The sequence below is a fragment of the Lepisosteus oculatus genome, chromosome 16 (genome assembly GCF_040954835.1).
Source record: "Lepisosteus oculatus isolate fLepOcu1 chromosome 16, fLepOcu1.hap2, whole genome shotgun sequence".
Lineage (NCBI taxonomy): Eukaryota > Metazoa > Chordata > Actinopteri > Semionotiformes > Lepisosteidae > Lepisosteus > Lepisosteus oculatus.
The window spans coordinates 10,424,652-10,443,365 of NC_090711.1; the positions used below are offsets into that span (position 1 = coordinate 10,424,652).

At 36.2% G+C, this 18,714-nt stretch overlaps 1 protein-coding gene across 1 annotated transcript in view; it reads left to right on the forward strand.

Moving 5' to 3' along the window:
• LOC102694707 (cadherin-22) overlaps positions 1-18,714 on the forward strand; it is a 288,857-nt gene that overhangs the window by 178,208 nt on the left and 91,935 nt on the right. The window contains exons 7-9 of the mRNA XM_006639486.3: positions 1,106-1,293; positions 4,929-5,185; positions 13,471-13,607. Of these exons, the coding sequence (XP_006639549.1) occupies positions 1,106-1,293; positions 4,929-5,185; positions 13,471-13,607 (582 nt within the window). The remainder of the gene's footprint in view (positions 1-1,105; positions 1,294-4,928; positions 5,186-13,470; positions 13,608-18,714) is intronic.

An 18,714-nucleotide genomic window follows, 5' to 3' on the forward strand; every position in this document is an offset into this window, starting at 1 on the left:
CTCTTTTTGTAATTTGTTGAAATAGAGGAAAACCCATATGATAAAACACTTTGTATTACTGTTTGTAGAATCACTTTTGCAGCAGAATAACCACTATATGATATACTGTACAAATAATGTAGTAAATAGGATCACATTGAGTGCACAGAATCTTGTATTTTGATTCCTTTATACCACATTAGTCATGTTGCATAAAGGAGTCTGTGAAATGAAGAACATTGATACCAGTTACGAAACACTATATCATTTTAGAAATTCCAATAGTTGATCCTTCTTCAAAACAATTTGAATGCATTAACTGTACAAGAAAAAGATAAAGGTGGAAAGCACAAAAGGAAACTACTGCAGTACATGGTGTAGTAATAGTAAAATACATTTTGATAAGTTTATATGATTAAATAAAATCTGTAAATATAACAGAGAACTTCACTAAATGTTACTTTTGTGGCACTTCATCCAAGAAACCCAAATGTTAAAATTATATGTGGGTATACAATGTAGCAAAAATATAGCTAAACATCGTCAGCTAATATCACTGTGTGTTGTCTTATTATGTGGATGTCTTACAGACAGATTGTAAATTTAGCCTATTTGTGCATGTTTAGCAACCTTACATGCAGAGTAATTCTGGATGTTTGAATTAGTGTGCCGCAGTCCTTGGCAGAATTTATCACAGTTGAGTTTTTAGCTGCTTTGGTAAAACAAGTATTTCTGTTCTTTAAGGTGTTTTGCTTTTACATCACTTTAATGGAAGTTATCAGAAAAAGTAACATGAACTTATAAAATGACCCACATTTTTATTACAAAAAGGTGAACTTTAGATTTCCTACTTGTCTCCCTTTTCTGCTAATGCTACAGAGCAGATAATAAAGACTACACTGTCACATTTCTTTCCTGATTTTCTTGAAGTAATAACAGGCTTTGGGAAGCTTTAATTGTGACAATTAACTGAGTTATCTCTTTATTAATTAGTTATTAATTAGATAAACTTCAGTCTGACTTTAAACATTGTGAGCTGCTGTCAGAGTCAGCTGCTGAAATAAAGTAATTAAATGTAAAGGAAGCTGCACTGTTACAGTAGTTTCTTCTATTTCCCCTCTGGCAGAGATGTACCAGTTTTCAGTGTCTGAAGGGGCACCAGTAGGTACTCCGGTGGGCCGGGTGATGGCTGAGGATGCCGACATGGGAGAAAACACAGACATGAGCTACTTCATTGTAGACGAAGAAGGAGGGGAGCTCTTCCGCGTCACCACTGATGGAGACACTCAGGAAGCTGTTATCATTGTACGCAAGGTGAGCATATCTGGACCCTACCCTCTTTTGATTTCAGGCTTGTTTCATTTTGAATTTGTAAGGCAGCACTTTTGAGGGACCGCCTCCAGATCATAGGTCTACAGCTTTAAGGCTTGATTCATGAATTAATTCATAAGTCGTGGTTGGAGGTTTGGGGGTTTTTGGAGGACGGCTGAATTATCAGTGAGGGATAAGATTGCGTACTGGTGCACTTTGATGGCAATCATATCATCAAGGTGGGGGTAGTGGTGGAAGGCAGGTTCCATTACCTGTAAAGCTTTGAGTGTATGGTAACTTGCTTTTCCTGTAGGACTAATATGGGAGAGGAGGTGGGGAACCACGGCATTAGAAAGGTGCAGCTCACAGCTGTTAGTTGGACAAATTGTGAAAAACGGTGTTTTTAAAGCCATTATATCTAATATATTTTTAGAATGAAAATTTTAATAAACTCCTTCTCTAATAATAAGATCTAATATGCATACTATATTGACAATTGTGATTCATTTGATATATCAGTCTGTAAAATAATCACTTTACGTTAACAATCTCTGACACCCTTAGTAGCTGGCTGCCCAGCACATGGAAAAGTTTCAACTTGAAATGATTTGTTGCAGTTGTGAACATTAATTTAATTGTTTTGTTTCTGGGTTTTGTCATGTAAGTGTGCAATGATTACTGACCAAAACAAATCAAAATATCCACACTTATGAATGTGCTGAAATGAAATAGGCCTTGATATCACAAGCGATTGTGGTAAAAAAGAAATTTAAATCAATGTCTTTATTTTTTAATTTCTATGTACATACAGTATATACTGTAGTTACTTTGTAGTGCACACTTAAAATGCACATATGAATGTAAATAACACAGTTAACACAGTAATCATGGGAAAGGTCTAAGAATATTAATAGTGAAAAGTCTGGTTTAGTAAAGTTTGCTTAGTTAAGTTGTTAGTTTACCATATGTTAATCTCATTTAACTGAATTTTTCATTAAATCATTTATACATTCAACCTGGGAGAATTTTTTTCAAACAGCATCTTTGTTTGGTTAGGACGATCAAATTATTGATCAAAGGGTGATGTCACACCCTGAAATACAACACTTTATATCTCAGGGGGTGACGGGGCAAATTCATGGAGCTATGTGACAATGGTTCAATGAGACAGGTCATGTTGTCATATAAATTATACTTTATCTGATCATGTTTCCAGTATTTGTCTTTGAATATCATACACCTATTAGTATTTAAAAATATACACTTAAAATAACTAATACTGTATAGATCTGTATTAATTTTATATGTCACAGTATGTTAAATATTAAAATACTAAGAGTAGGGATGGCTGTTTTGCATTGGAATAACAGTATTTTCTATGTGTTTACATCAAAAGTTAAATTAAATCTGTTTGCAATATCTTAATGCAACCACAAGAGTTGCCATTTTAGCCTTAATAAGGGACTTTTATATTGGGTCTTTTAAATTACATACAGTATCAAGATTGATTAGTTTTTCTTTAATAAAGCTTGAATCCAATACTCACACACAATGTATACAGTAATTATAACCTATTCTGAGTTTATGGTATTTTAATTTACAGTATATGGTCATACAGTATGCATGCATTTCACATAAATAGGTGCTGATCTGTAACTCTTGCAGAATGAACTGATGATTGTGTAAAAACAAAAGGCTACTGTAAGCTTTCTGAAAACACAATTAGGGCATAGATATTATCATATTTAAATAAAATGTGGGGGAAAAATCATAAATAGTGGTCTGTTTGTGGTCTGTCATTGGTTTGAAAGAAAAAACTGCAGAAGCATCAATAAAAAGATGTGCAGTCCATACACAGAGAATCTCAAAATTTAACAATTTATTTTATAAAACTGAAAAAATAAATATGAAATAACACTGAGATTCTTGATGTTCTTATTTGGTGACAAAGCAAAAAGAACAATTAAAACAGAATGTAGCAGCGGATTAACTCAGAGTAGCTTACAAAGGTCTAAAGGCTACATTCTAACAAAAGTGTATATAAACTGGTAATTGAAAATAGAACAAATGTATTATATTGTGTTCTTGAATCTCAATACAGAGTCTTATTTTAATGACAGTCCTAGATTAGTGAGGTGTTTTCTCCTTGCTTAATGTGTTATCATGTGCATTTCTAAATACTGAAGCAATCTATTGCTTCTAATTCAACTTTTTTGCCTTTTCTACAGACATAACTTCATGCTGTTGTTTTGATCTATTGTCACCAGCACAGGCACAGAAGGCATTTACATGGGCCCACTTTTTGAAAGTTTTTTTTTATTTTTAATATTCATGTAACAAATAAGAAAATAATGTTTTCTAATTACTATTTATTCACAAATGCTAGTAATTATGTATACTGTATTAAGTGAAGAAAATGAAAAGTTCTGTCAGTGTTACCGTACAAGATGACTAGCTCAGGAAAGCACTAATGGGCGACACATGACACGTTTAGCATTCACTGTGCCACCTGTCAGTTTTACAAAGTAGTACAGTCCTGTATCAGATTATTTGAAAAGATTAAAAGGAAAAAAAAATGTTGGGCATTACCTTGCAATGTAACACGGCATGTTCATGTACTGTATGGTGCATTACACCTCAAGCATTCTCCATGGATGAATCTGTTTATAGCAATTGTGTATACTGTAGAGCAGAAAAGTAACTCCTGTATTTAGCAAGCTTAATCAATATTTGCTCGATTCTGGCAAATGGAAGGAGAAATCGCTGGATTTCAGATTTGGAAATACAGTACAAATAAATGTCTTCAGACAACATTAAATCCACAATGATAAACAACAACACACATCTTGATCTATGGCCAATATGACCCTGCAGTTGCTGGTGATTTAGTCTGTGACTTTGCACTGTCTTCTCTAGACCTGGGCAAGACAATGATTCAATTACTAGGAGTTGATTTGTTGAGAACAAATTTATAATTTGAATGAGTATATGCACTGATTTGCTTGTGTAATAGTTGCCGGGTTATTCTATTTATGCAATCAAGTGGAAATGATGCACTTAATTAAAACCAGAATGATGTTGCATTTGATTAAGTACACCAATAAAAAAGAGAATGAAAATACAGGTGTGTGTGTGTACGAGGAATTCCCATCTCTTTAACCAGGTGAATATGTTGATTCCACTTCTTCCCACAGAGTGCTGATTAGTACATACAACTGTACAATTAATTTGCACAGCTGTTCTTCTCTTTTAAGTGTTAATCATCCCCATCAGTGACATTGTAACATGCCCCCAGATTATGCAACTGAATTGCTGTTGTGGTTGCATTGTTTATGCTGACCCAATCTAAAGTGAAAAAGTGTTTTGATGCCATTCACAAATATCTCACAGCAGTTCATTTATAGGAGTGCATGAGTCTTTTTTGCCTGTTGTTTATTAATAAAATGCTAAAACATTAAAATTGTAAACATGAAAAATTGGTCATAGTATTAAGTGAAAACAAAATAATGCCCTTTCTAGAGATAAGGTTTCTCCCTATTTTTATACCTCTTGTTGTTACAGTATGTACTCCTGTTCCCTTCTTCCACTGCGCACCTGCTTACTTCTCTGTCAGTGACTATGCTTGCCTGTTCTCTCAGCCCCTAGATTTTGAGAGTAAGCGCACTCACAATGTTGTGGTGGAAGCTGTCAACAAGCATGTGGACCCTCGCTTTGTGGACCTGGGCTCCTTTCGGGACCAGACAATCGTTCGGGTGAGCGTGACAGACACCGACGAGCCTCCCCTTTTTCGTCCCCCGGAGGGTGTGATCTTGGCTGTGCAGGAGGACGCAAGACTTGGGGCACTGGTGGGCATTGTGACGGCTATGGACCCTGACATGGAGAATGCACCTGTTAGGTATGACAGGAGAGAATGGTGGACATTTGTCACTGAAAAACTGCTTACATTTTCTTTATGTGCTTTAAAATTAGAGGAAGACTGACACATCAAACAAATTCACCAGTAAATCAGAAATTCTCAAGCAGCGCTTGATTACGGTCGCAGGCAGTATTACAGGTTGTCTCTTTTTTAATAATGTGTTAAACAAAGATCCTGTCCTCACTGGGAACATTTAGAAATTGAACACAATGTGACTGGTCAGATGTGGTGAATGTACAGAACTGACCACGGTAAATTGTGTATGGACATTGGAGCAGATTTAAATCTCCGTTGTAGACCAGAAGTCTGTTTGCTGACTGTTCTGTAGTTCTGTAGTGTGATCAGCTAGATATACAGTACAGTACAGTAACTGGCTCTGCTCAGTGTGCGGGAATATGGTTCTGAAGAAGCTGTATCCTTTTTGCTAGGGTCAGCCAAGGATCGGGTAAACAATTTTTCATTATATTGCATTAAGCCAGTGAAGGAGAAGATTCACATGTTTTGAAGTGTGGATGCAACCCCTGTACTGCATTCCATTACTGCTCCCATCCTACACTGTCATCATCAGTGTAGCACGCAGAACTGGAGTCATGTCAAATGGATCTATTTATAGAACACCATAGGAATAGGTCATACATAACTGTTATTTTGTCTCAGATTGTCAGGGTCAGATCCTTAAAAATAACTTGACTTGGAGGCAAACTCGGTTCTCTTAAAAACTGAGGGATGAAAATGGAATTTCTTATTAAGCAGTCAAGGCTTGTGAATTACACTTGGGTTGACTGAAAATAGCTCCAGCTGTATACAGACTGAGATAGACGACTATTCCGCAGACATCTATGCTGTTAAAAATGCATGCATTTTACTTTATTTAAATGCAGGATTAATTATACCCAATAAAACGTGGTCAGAAGTTTCATTACATATCATTACATGAGATGAAAACTGTAGCCTGTTAAGAGTGCCATTTTTCAAGGATGGACCTTTCAAAGCTAGGACGTCAAATTCAGTCCCCAGAGAGCTACTGTGCTTTCTTGATTTTTTGCCCAACCGGGCTCTCAGATAATTGATTAATCTAATTATTAATTATATAGGACACCTTTCCAGAAGCTGAGAATGTTGGATAGGGAGCTCTATCCCTGTAATCAGGAGCATTTATGAAGTTGACAGCTACTTATTCTTAATTATTAGTTGTCCATTTAAAGAATCATAAAAGTTAATTTGAAGCTTATTTGGAACAAAAAGCCAAAAGTTACAGCAGCCTTAAAGAACTGTAAGAAAAGAAAAACCCAGAAGGACAATAGATGGTGGTCTGTTCACCATGCATAAAAATAACCATGTATTACTTCTACTAAACTGTATTTTAGAAGGTTCTTCAGTATGAGTGAGATTACATCACTGACTCTGGTCTGGAAGCCTTCATGCTCTTGCAAGCTGTTTGTACACTACTTGTTACCTAAATTCTCTTTTACAGTCACTTGGAAGAGTTAGTGGGCTGAAAGCCAGAGCTGGGGATGTAGTCTGGCTTTTGCTGCAGATTCTTCTGAGAGACCCCCAATAAAACATGATAAATTACATTACAATTTATTTAAATTTTTACAATGTAATTTTATGAGCACTTTTAGAATCTTGTGTTTGGTATGTATTGCTGCTCTGGAATCGGTACAGAGAAGAGCAACCAGATATTTTCTCAGTCTCCAAAGGAATTAGTTATTCTTACTAGGCTAATAAAAACACATGACTATTTGGGGACCTAATAGATGTATAGATGTACCTGTGGACTTTTATAGAACAGGGAAACAAGACCAGAGGACAAAATTCAAATGCTAAGAACCATACTTCAAACTGAGAGCCTGCTACTAAGCTACCCAGCCATTTTGTTGAACCATAGTTTCAGAACCATAGTTTCCTTCAGAAACATCTGGAAGCAATCCTCAGATTAATTAGCTCAAACAAGCTAGATAGCCTCCTTTTGTTTGAACCCTAAACACCCTTTCTCATGTTCTTATGATTTTATCTGAGAACTTGATTATGAAGTAGAGTTAGAGTTAGAATAAATATACTAAACAATCTGTAGCAATTACTGCTGTCATTTATCTGAGTTTCTGAATGTAAAAATGTACATTTAGTTCCCTGAAAACAAGATGTGAGCTCATCAATGCCTTATACTCTTTCAATGTTATTTGAACTTGACATTACAATAATCTTCTGAATAGGTACAGTATATACTGTATTATTCCGAGTTTGTGGTCAACTGGACTTGTATGAAATGCAACTTGTTGTGCTGTCCATGTGCTTCTCTATGCATTTAGCCTCGTTTTCATTCTAGTAATGGCAATGGCAGCTCTGTGTGAATTGAGCACACTGTCCACAATCAATCCTCCTGTTGTCAAGATTGATTGATTTTCTGGTTTGTTTGCTCCTTTCTGTTTGCTGTGGCTGCTGCGTCCGGCAGCATCGTGTGAGTCGGCACCTCCAGTTCATTTCTGCAATTTATTTCCCGGTCTTCTTTTTGTCTATCAGGGAAAAGGAAAAGTCTCCAGCAACCGCAACGCCAACAGTGTAGAGCAGTTTAAAGATTAAAAAAAAACTTTATTCTGGGGACATAACACAAGCATACACACATGCACACACTTGCATACTAACTTACGGGCACAGCAAATCACCATCATGAAATAAACATGAGGCCGAAACGAAAGAGCTCCAGGTGTAACAAAGTGCATAATTCTGGCTGCCTTGTTTCACTGGCATACAGCCTTACCCACTGGTACCCCTTTAATCTTTTCTATCAGGCTTGCTAAACAACCACCTACTGCCTGGAGTACCATCGCTCATATGCAATAATGCAACACTGCTCTGATGGGCTTCTAACCAGGGACTGGGTGAAACAGAGAATGCTCCGAGCCACATGGACTGTGCCACTATTCTGTGGACGTTTTTTTTAAGCAAGAACAAATGACTCCCATTTCTCTCCCTTTGTGGCTCATTTTACCTATGAAATCAAACAATTGTTTCCTCTTTAAAGGGGTTATATTCCTGTTTTTGCAGAAGCATTTTTCCATTTGCTTAATACCACACTTTGATTATTTTTTATTATTTTATATCAGCATACTTACTCACTTTGAGAACATGAAGCTATAATTAGTTAACAGTTACACTTAGTTAACAGTTAACAGTTTAATGCCTAAGGATGTTATGAACTCATGGGTACGTTTTCAAACATTTCAAAGAAATAGCATATAAAAATGGCAAATTTCACATATACTAACTACATTTTAATCAAATTTCACTGTAGTTTAATGCTGTACAAACATGTCTTTTAAAAAATCTGTAAGAATTACATATAAGCAGAAATAAATACTACAGTTTAAGGATGTGTAGTTTTAATGGAACAAGCAAGAGAAGAGAATATTTGAAGATATCCTGCACAAAAATGCTGCAGTTAATATTTATTCCTTTTGTTTATGTATTGTTGCTTGTCAGAAGTTAACAGGCATAATTGGTTGCATTGCAAACAAAATCTGGAGTCTGACTTGCACCCCTGCAGTACAGACTTACTGTATCTTTATCAATATTGCGTTCTGTTACAGTTTAGTGCTAGTATGTCAGTGTTTAGTTTGGGGGTGGTTGAAAAAAGGAAAGTATGGCTTTGTTATCATTCCTATGAACTGAAAATGTGGGGTTGTGTCTTATTTTTTATTTGTATTAAATTATAGAGTGCAACCAACATCTGTTTTAGCACAGATAATCATGAATGCATCTATTCAAAGTTTTCTCTACATCTACATGTACAGTACATCTATCACACCTCTGTTTGTTTGAATACCTGGATTATAAGCAGCTTTGCAGTTCATATTTTATTTATTGTTTCATTACAAATCTAGTAATTCATCTTATTTAAAAATTGTATCTTCCTCCTTATTTATCATGAAAAGCAAAGTGAAAAAGGTTATTTTATAGTCATACTGACCTTTCATGGGCTGTAGCACAAATTCTTATTAGCTTTATTATCTCTATAACAGCTGTAACCCCTTAAGTATTTACCATAACAATAAAATGAAAATCCCATGATTATTTCCATACATAAAGTTAATTAGTCCAATTAAATTGCCTTACATATAAGAAATGACAGATAATAAACATTAAAATATATACCCCAATAATGTAGCTAATTTGACTGACAAATCTTCAAATAACATTTTAAAGAAACCATGAGAATAATTATTAACAGTCAATTCAGTCTGTTGTTTTACAGCTCTCTGTGTAAAGAAGAGCCTACTGTTTAAAAGCATGTTCAAATAAGAGGAGGCACATTCTACTTAAATTATAATCAGTGCAGACAAATAACCTCACCCAACTATTAGATGTGGTGGAAGCTGAAATATTAAAGGGAAAGACTAAGAAAGAGTTATCAGCACAGCCGGAAACCTCATTACCACTTTGCTCAAAGGTCAAGTGTCATTTTATTTCCTTTGATTTTCAGCAAAGCTCAAGGGGAAGTGTAAATATTCAAAACATGGCAAGAAGTGCTGGAGTTCAGCTATTGGAAGAGTAGCTAGACAAAACTGAAGTGTCCTCTATAACAAAAAAGTGCATCGAAAGTGAGACTCAGAAGGAAGTGTTATCTACATTTGAAGATTTTGCCAGTTCAGTAAGTTTTAGATTTTTCCCTGTGGTGAGAGTGCTGGCCCACAATAGTAGCTCCCTGCAGGGTATTCTTGCTGTTGATGTCTCTCTTAAAACAGTGATGGCACATAAAGACCTTTCTTCACTTGCTTTCCTCCCATTGCTCCAAAAAGAACAAATAACAATAGCGGCTACAACCCCGACCAACTACATGACATGCCAAGCTGCAGCATAAAGAGGACCTTATCCTTAAGGATCGGCTCTCTGCAAGTGTGATTCTGTAAACTAGCTGCAACCATCCTTGTGTGTCAGTTCAGTTTTGGGTTGGAAGGTGATACATGAAAAGGTGAAGCGTTTTGGGAACTAAATGGCCTTGGAGACTATATGGGTGATAGTTTTAAAGTTAAAAAAGGATATGCAACCCCTGGTCTAAGCTAAGCTATGGTCAAGATTCCAAATTCCAGTTGAGCAACGTGTAATTTCTAGAAAAGGATAGGAATATTTTACTTCAAGTTTAAGCAGTTATTGTAATCACTCAGTATTGTTAGTAATTGAGATGCAAACATCTCTTCTCATCGGTTATGAATCTTTAATTAAACCTGCTAACATTAGCAGCCTTTTATATCATCCCAAGGATGTAAGAACTGGCCACATACTATACATCCATTGTATGATGCAAACTGCAAAGTTTTGCTATTGGTCAGAGGACTAATAAAGCCCTGTCTAGTATTACAGTACCTAGATTGTGGTATTTCATCATTTTATCACTGATGTATGAAAAAAAACAGGTTATTATCATCTTTCTATAAGTTAAAAGAGATGAGTCTCTTTAGTCATGAATAGAGGCAATACAATGAGAGTTAGTTTCAATGAGGGATTGCTGACAGCCAATCCTAAGTCTACTTGGGACTGATTAAACAAATATGGAGGTGAGAGTCCATATACTGTCTTACACTGTCTTGCAATGGACCACACTGGGTTTAAGGGCCTCAACTTCAGTCTAATGTTTTCAGGCATATTCTTTTGCTGTAGTCCTGACCAGTAAATTTTGTGAGCTCCTGTTCTCATCTGAGGTGCTGTTCACATTTGTTTGTAATACTGCCAGACCAGGTGCAAGTATCCAGTCAGGCACCACACCTGGACTTAGTCTAAGGTGCTTTTAAGTTGAAAAACTTAAGATATATCAAACCAAACTTTTTATTCAATGGGTTAACAGGATTTTCTACCCTTGCTCACTAGCTCTCCCAACAGGCATATTGTAAATAGTATTTTAACAATAGAATAAAATATTCCAGTACTGCTTTTATGGTTCCAATACAAAATTGCATTCAGTGCACCTCCCTCTTGAGAAAGAAATATTATGATTTTCTTAACTACTATTGCTGCTCGGTGCATCTCATATGAGCTACAGTAAGGAAAAGCAAAAATTTATCTCGAATTATTATAGCCATTTTGGGGAAATCACGTTTGGTGGATGTTGTGGACATACACCTAAAAGGCAGAGAAAGTAAGTTGAGCTACATTTTATCCACTAGATAGATTTCACACCGTGAGACCACCGTCTGTCAATTTGGTGGATTCCATGATTTTTTATGAACGCCAAAAGACCCAGGAATTAATCTTCGGTTTCTGGATAAATTTAAGCACTTTGTGTGAGTTTCCCGGACTCGTTGGGGTCTCTTCCTGACAATCCCTCATGTGCTTGCATAAAGTGACAATTTATCAGTTCTTATCAGGGTGCTGCATAATATATTCATACAGTGTTTTCTGGGGCTTGGGCTTTAGCTGCCATGCCAAGCACTGTGCCTTTGGAACTCCATTCCACAGAAAATTAGGGAGGCAGAAACTGTGACGGCTTTTAAATCCTGGCTCAAGGCTTACTTTTTTATCTGGCCTGGGGCTTTAATTTTTAGTTTCTTAACCTTTCTTTGATGCTTATGAGCAAATAAAAAAGTCTGTTTATTTGTTGTGTCAATGCCCACAGACTTTCTTTTAAAAATAACTTTAGGGGACTGGTAACACTCAGAGTTTTAAAATGGACCCATGAGTCATAGGCTTCTACTGTAAATTTTCTGACTTGAATGCCTAAGGATCGTATCAACTCATGTGTGCGTTTTTAAACATTTAAAAGAAATTGCATATAAAAAAGGAAATGTTCACATGTACTCACTACATTTTAATCACATTTCACAGCGGTTAAATGGTGTACAACTATGTCTTTTAAAAATCTATAAGAATTACATATAGGCTGAAAAAAATAAGTGTTTAAGGATGTGTACAGTAGCTTTCATTGACGAGGCAAGATAAAAGAATAGTTGAAGATACCTTTCTCAAAAATGCTAAATGGTCAGTTACATTTTTTCCTTTTGTTTATTGTGACCTGACTTTTAGTCTGGACACAATGAAGTACAGGTACTGTATTTCAGTATTTTGTCTGTGGTGGTTGAAAAAGAAAAAAAATGGTTTGATTATCATTCATAAGAACTGAAAATGTGAGGTTATATTTAATTTTTATTGTGTTAAATTACAGACAGCACCCATCTTCCTTTGTAGTACAGGGAATCATGAATATTTCTATACAAAGTTTATTTATCATCCATTGTCATATTTCCATATTTATGATGTGCTAGTAATAAGAATAACCTGAATGTGTCATGGCACGGTGAATTATTGCACTATTTAACACTGTTAAGTTGTGATAGAGTTACAATTTAAAGTAGAACGCAATGGAAAATAAATTCCTTTCTTTGGCAATGCAATTTGATTTTCTTGGATAAGTTAGCAGGTTTAGATACAGAATTCAAGTACTCAGTAAATTGACAGAATAGAAAAAAATGTATTTGGCAGTTGAAATATTTAATTGTTGTGAGTAAAAGAAGAGTTGGAATAAACATGGATATGGATAGGTATTATAAGGGTCACAGTGTGCAGTTAAAGTGAGGGTTGAAATGCAAGATGGTAACATTAGTCATCACTTGTGGCAGCTTGTGTGTAGTGAACATTTTTCTACATTCATTGTATCTTTTGGCATTTATAAGGCTGAGGACTGAGCAACATCACAAGGTAGGAAAGCACTAGTCAACATATCTTTAGGACAGATGAAGTACAGTTTCTGGTATTATATTTTTATAATTGTGCAGTATATGGCAGATTTACAGTCAGTGCCATTTCTTTGACAGTCATGAAATATACAGGGCCAGATGAAATACTGTAAATAGGAAATAAGCAGTGAGCGTTCCCTTAGACAAATGTCTATTAATGCAGTATTTGTTTTTCTCTTTTGTGTTTTTCATTCAAGACACATGGTGTTGGAAAATGTAAATATTTACATCAAAAAGATGGTTTTAGAAAGTCACATTCTGAAAGGAAATTAGTTCAAATTGACAGGGGGTGAAATTGGAATGTACCCAGTGACATTGAGACACCTGACAGTTCTGTACTGTATCTTTTAATACTAAGATAGAAGTCATTTTCGAAACATCATGGTGCCTAATGGTGCCATGTGTGATGCTTCATTTTGTTTTCTTCTGTTCTGTGTTTAGCAGCCATCTGTCTTTGAATTTATCTTGCTGTTTATTGAGAATTGGATGCTCCATGGCTGGTCCGTTGTTTGTAATACTTATCCGTTTATCCGTCAGGTACTCCATTGATCGGGGCACTGACCAAGAGAAAATCTTTAACATCGACCCTGTGACAGGAGCCATTACGTTGGGCAAGATCTTGGACAGGGAGACAGCAGGCTGGCACAACATCACTGTGATGGCTGTGGAAGCAGGTATGAGCTGCCTTTTGCTGTTCCCTGAGCACCACCTGTTTATGGAAGTATTAGGAATTCCAGCTTTCTTTGTCTATTGCACACAAAAACTACATGATAACTTGTATTTATGGAAAACAAAATCCACTGCTTACTGTCAAGCTTAATGCACTGATAGCCCTATTACTCCCGTTACTTTCTAACATGTAACTATTCCTTCACATTTTTTTTTACTACCTTGGCATCTTTATTATTTTTGAAATAATAGGGGTATGTCCATATTATTTGTACGATATGAAAGAAATCTTGAAAAAAGACAATACCATCTTTACATTAAATGTAGAATATTTTTGTTTCCTTAAAGGATGCTAGAAACATTCGATCTTCAAACATTGGTCACTGTGGCTTTTAAAGGAGGTGACTGAAAGAAACATTAAAATCTTCCAACCCTGTTCCCCATTTTGACAGCTCATATCACAGCACATGGACAACCACACAGTAAGAGTGAGTGCCAATGGCTGATGCCCCTATTATGGGGCTCAACCGACCTATAAAAAGGATCATTTCCAGGACCATTCCCAAGTCATTACACCACAGTGAGATAACAAGAAGCAGATAATTGCCATCTTGACACTTTGCAGTTAAATGACAAACAGTTCTATGTTGTATCTACTTTGTGGTAATAGAATAACAATTTAGAGTTGTATTGCAAAACAGATCAATGTTTTACCCAATAAAGTCCTACATCAGGCCCAATGTTTTAGACTACATAGAGTACAGAAAGATACCTCAAACGCTGAATAAAGATGGCATTCGTTTTAACACGCTCAACCAAATATAAGAGCTAGAAAACTGGGTCTGAGTCTAACCCTAACCTTAACCCCGGAGTAGCCATGTTTTTATTGGTTTAAGTTTCCAGTTGTACCGTACTCTCGGCTTTCTACAAAATAAACTAAAATAATATTAAGCTTTAAACATAATCACACAAATCCACTTGTTCATTTTGTTGTTGCTTAGAAACTTTTGCAGGTACCTTCCCTACCTTTCCATCTCCCATTGCTTGAGAATTTAAACACACTTTAAAAGGCCACTATTTGGAAATGATTCAGTATTTAGTGAAGCAACAGGGGATGTGGCTGACATTAACACTCTCAAACACAGCTCCAGGACTAGGGTTGAAGAGGTCTGATATATTGTCTTTTTGCATTTCAGCTTCTGTTGAAGCTTCAAGGTTTGTAAAAAAGTACTAGACATTGACTCAAAGCAAATCACATTGTCAAGCACGCTCTTTCTGAAGTGTTCTATTGAAGACAACTCAATTAGTTCAAAAATAATGTAAAAGCTTGGCATGTTCAAGTGCTTATTAGTGGCAGGAACTTCTATGTGCAGGGTGCTTCAGCAGTGTTCACTGAATTTCTTTGAGGTCTGTCATGCCTCAACGACTTTCTCTCATTAATTTATAGACATGGGTATACTCAAGAATCTAGCTTTCGTGTCAATGAGAGTAGCACTTGGTTTTTGATCTAGACAAAAACAAGTGATTGATGGAATAAGTACTCAATTACAACTTCCTAAGGTTTTCTGCAGCAAACAGAGACTTGTGTTCTTGTTGTGTATTGAATTTTTTATTGTTTTTTTGTTTTGTTTGTGGTTTTTTCCATCTTCTGAAATTTCTTTATCTCACTTGGTTACAGTGATACAACCGATAAAGCTCAAAAGGTCAGGAGTATCCCTGGCTAATGCAAATGACTGTAAAGAGACAGAGAAAATTGTTAGAAATCTGCTAATGACTTTATGTCCCATTCTTCTGGTCAGGGCCTCCCCTTTTCTACCAGCATGAAGCTGGCTTTCCCAGGTTTGACATTCTCTTGTTTTGTAGGAGAGGTTTTTAATGAGAACATTGAATTCATTCACTTGCACATCAGACTCCTATTAACCCTTGACTCACAAGGTACAGCTTTGTATGCACCATTGCCCATAGCAATAGATCTTCATAGTTTTGCTGTTAACTCTTTAAGTGTACATTCAGCAGCAACTTTCAGCATTGCTTTCATATATACAGTATGGTGGAGAAGTGGTCTGTGATTACCCAAGCAATCTTCTCGAGAGCCTTTCTTTTTCTGAAATAACAGGTTAAGATTGCCAATAATGGCCTTGGTTGAAAAAAATCAATAAGGACCACTGGGGAAACTAACTAAATAAAACTTTAGAAAATATCCCCGTTATCCCTGCATGTCAAGAGCATCTTGCCTCCATTGTCTGAAACTAGCAAGATATTGCATGCCTGAATTCCCAAATATCTGTATTTTTTATTCACATAAACTACTGCATTGACATTTTTGAGGTGCAATCTTGAGTAAAGACGACATCAAACCTGACCTTTTGCAGTCCTCAAACTATATTAATGACCTAGAGATAATCTGATAGTTAACATGCCTCGCCAGGGCCCAGTCCAATTATGGGATTAGTATCTTTGCTTTTGGGGAGGATTTACACAAATTCTCTGCAATCCTCTGGATCTATTGAGCTCTCAGCTCTGCCTAACAGGCGTCTAGCATCTGAGCTCTGGAAAAGATAATGGCTATAAATAATATCCCTTTAAATACAGGTACTAGTGTCTCTTTAGCACTTGTTTGTGTTCTGCATTTTTCTACTTTACCATGAATCACAGACACTTGGCACAAAGCTCTATTTGTGATAGTGACAGGAGAGTTAATGTGATTTAAAGTCTAAAAATAAAACTGAATCCTCTCTAGAGCCAGCAGACCCAAGGGAAGAAGCAAGCAAACAGAAAATATTTAATTGGAGAATGGATGCATAGGACATCACCATATTAAAATACAATACATCCATCTCACTGAACAGTGGAATATTAATCATGGTTTCTCAGTTTTTTCTTCCTATAACTGATTTAAAACCAACCACCTGGATCAGTTTTTGTTCATGACCTAACAAGTGAATTTATATGTGAATAATTAACCAGATTCTGAAATTCCCCAGACAGTAACTGAAGTTTCAGTTCAGTACAATGTGTTGATTTAAAGTGTTTCACACTCCTCTGTGTATTCCAGACCAATATCCAAGAGTGGCAACAGTGATTACTATCAACTTTTTGGCTTGAAGTAGTGAAAGACAGTGGATTGGATCCTGGTCAGGGACGAACTGCAAGTTTGACTCTGCAGTGTGAAAAAGGATCAGGTGGCAACTACCTGCACATCCTAGTCTTCTTTTGTTTCAACAGTGCTTTGTATGAGCATTGTAACTATGGCTTGATATAGTAAAGAATGTGTAATGCCAAGAAATTGTATATAAAAAGAATAGCAATTCTTGTAAAAAAAAATGCCCTATAATAACCAAGCCTGCATAATAAATCTTAAAAGTCTACCTTGCAATCAAAGTGTCTGTTCCACCACACTCTTTGCTCTGGTGTCATGGATCAGAAGGGGCTTTGGGTTGCAAAGCATCATTGTCGATATGTTGAAAAGCACAGTATGCGATTCAGTGCTGTTTCAGTTCTGTGCCATTTTGTGTTGTGGGTTCTGCTTGAGTTATCTAACTTGATTGCTACTACTGTAAAAATAGCTTCAGAAAAGGGCATGTTGAAAACAAAATCATTGAAAGGAAGTGTGCTGACGAAAGTATTTAGAATTGTTGACCAGGTTTATAATTTTAAGAGAAGGGTAATGAACAATCCAAGCAGAAGTAGTAACAATAGGGAGTGTATGAAAAAATAAAACCAGAAGTGCAGCAAAGTAAGAAATAAAATTATACAACAATTATGTTGATAAAGAACTACAGGAGATGGTGTAAGACAGCTTAACTAATGACCCTGAGAAAAGTTCAAGAAAATGAAAAACGGAAAGAAGACAAACTCAAAAAGACTACACTGTATTTCTCTTCCTTAAAAAAAAGAGGAATTCCCTTTGTAATATACTGTAGGTTGCTTTTAGACAGTGGTTTGTAGTGGAAAACCTAGGATACATTTTGTAGCTTTTGTAACACACTCCTCATTATAGAAGGAAAATGCTCCATTCATTTATTTTGTTTGAGTCAAGGGCTGCATATTTGTAGCCATTTCCTTCAGTGGTGCTTTCCTCAGTCAGCTAGATACTGGCCTACAACAATGGATAATGCTCTACACAGCATTCTCTAATCGGAGAATTCACAAATTCTCTAATCAGAATTTAGCATCTGCATTTTACTTAAATAACAGGTTACAGGAATTAGAATTGCTTTTCGGTGCAGGCTAGGTTTGACTATTTTATATCATCCCTTTCTCCATGACCCTGGAATGTACTGCTATACCAGGGGGAAGAGCACTATTGTGCTTTTCAGCCCATTATTGCTCAACTAGGACAAGCTCTGGTTTCCCACAGCCTTGACCAAGATAGGCAACTTACAGACAAATGAATGGGTTACTCAAAGAGGCAAAGGTTGTATCCCTGCCTAAAGCAAACCAATGTAAAAAACAAAATTAGGAAAAGTCGAGGCAAGGGCCCCAACAAAAACAGAAGTTTTTGTTTGTTTTCTTGCATTATGGCCATTGAAAGTGAACCACACCCCAAAAAGAAAAAAAAAATACTCACTACTTGGAGAGAGTTAAATAGAGTACTGCACAGCTGCAGCACCTCATGTAAACTATGCCCCTGATATGAATATCCAACAGGTGTGCACAACAAGGGGAGCCACCATGACAAATGAAAGTGAGCTGTTTCCCAGACTGCCAAAAGGTGATCACAGTTACAATTTGATGATAAGAGAAACAGGAGCCCAACAGTAAATAATGATTTTGAAATTGATGTAAATCAAATAAAAATGACTTGTTCTTTCAAACGAGTGTGCTGACTGAAACATCATGCAGAATTCAGCGAACAGGATGAGGTGACAAACCTTATCCATGGAAGTGAATGATAATTAAATCAATTGAATCATAATCAGCACCATGCCCAGACCATCTTTTTTCTTTTTAATGTTCCAGGTATCTGAAAACTTTACTTTGAAACATAAGCAAAGTTCTGTCATGTCAGCAAAGATTATAAATGCCTAGGTGTTATTAAATCCTGATAACAAAAGGTAATTACTTTGTGTGTGATGTATGTACAAAACAGTTCAGAGAACTATAGTGTAT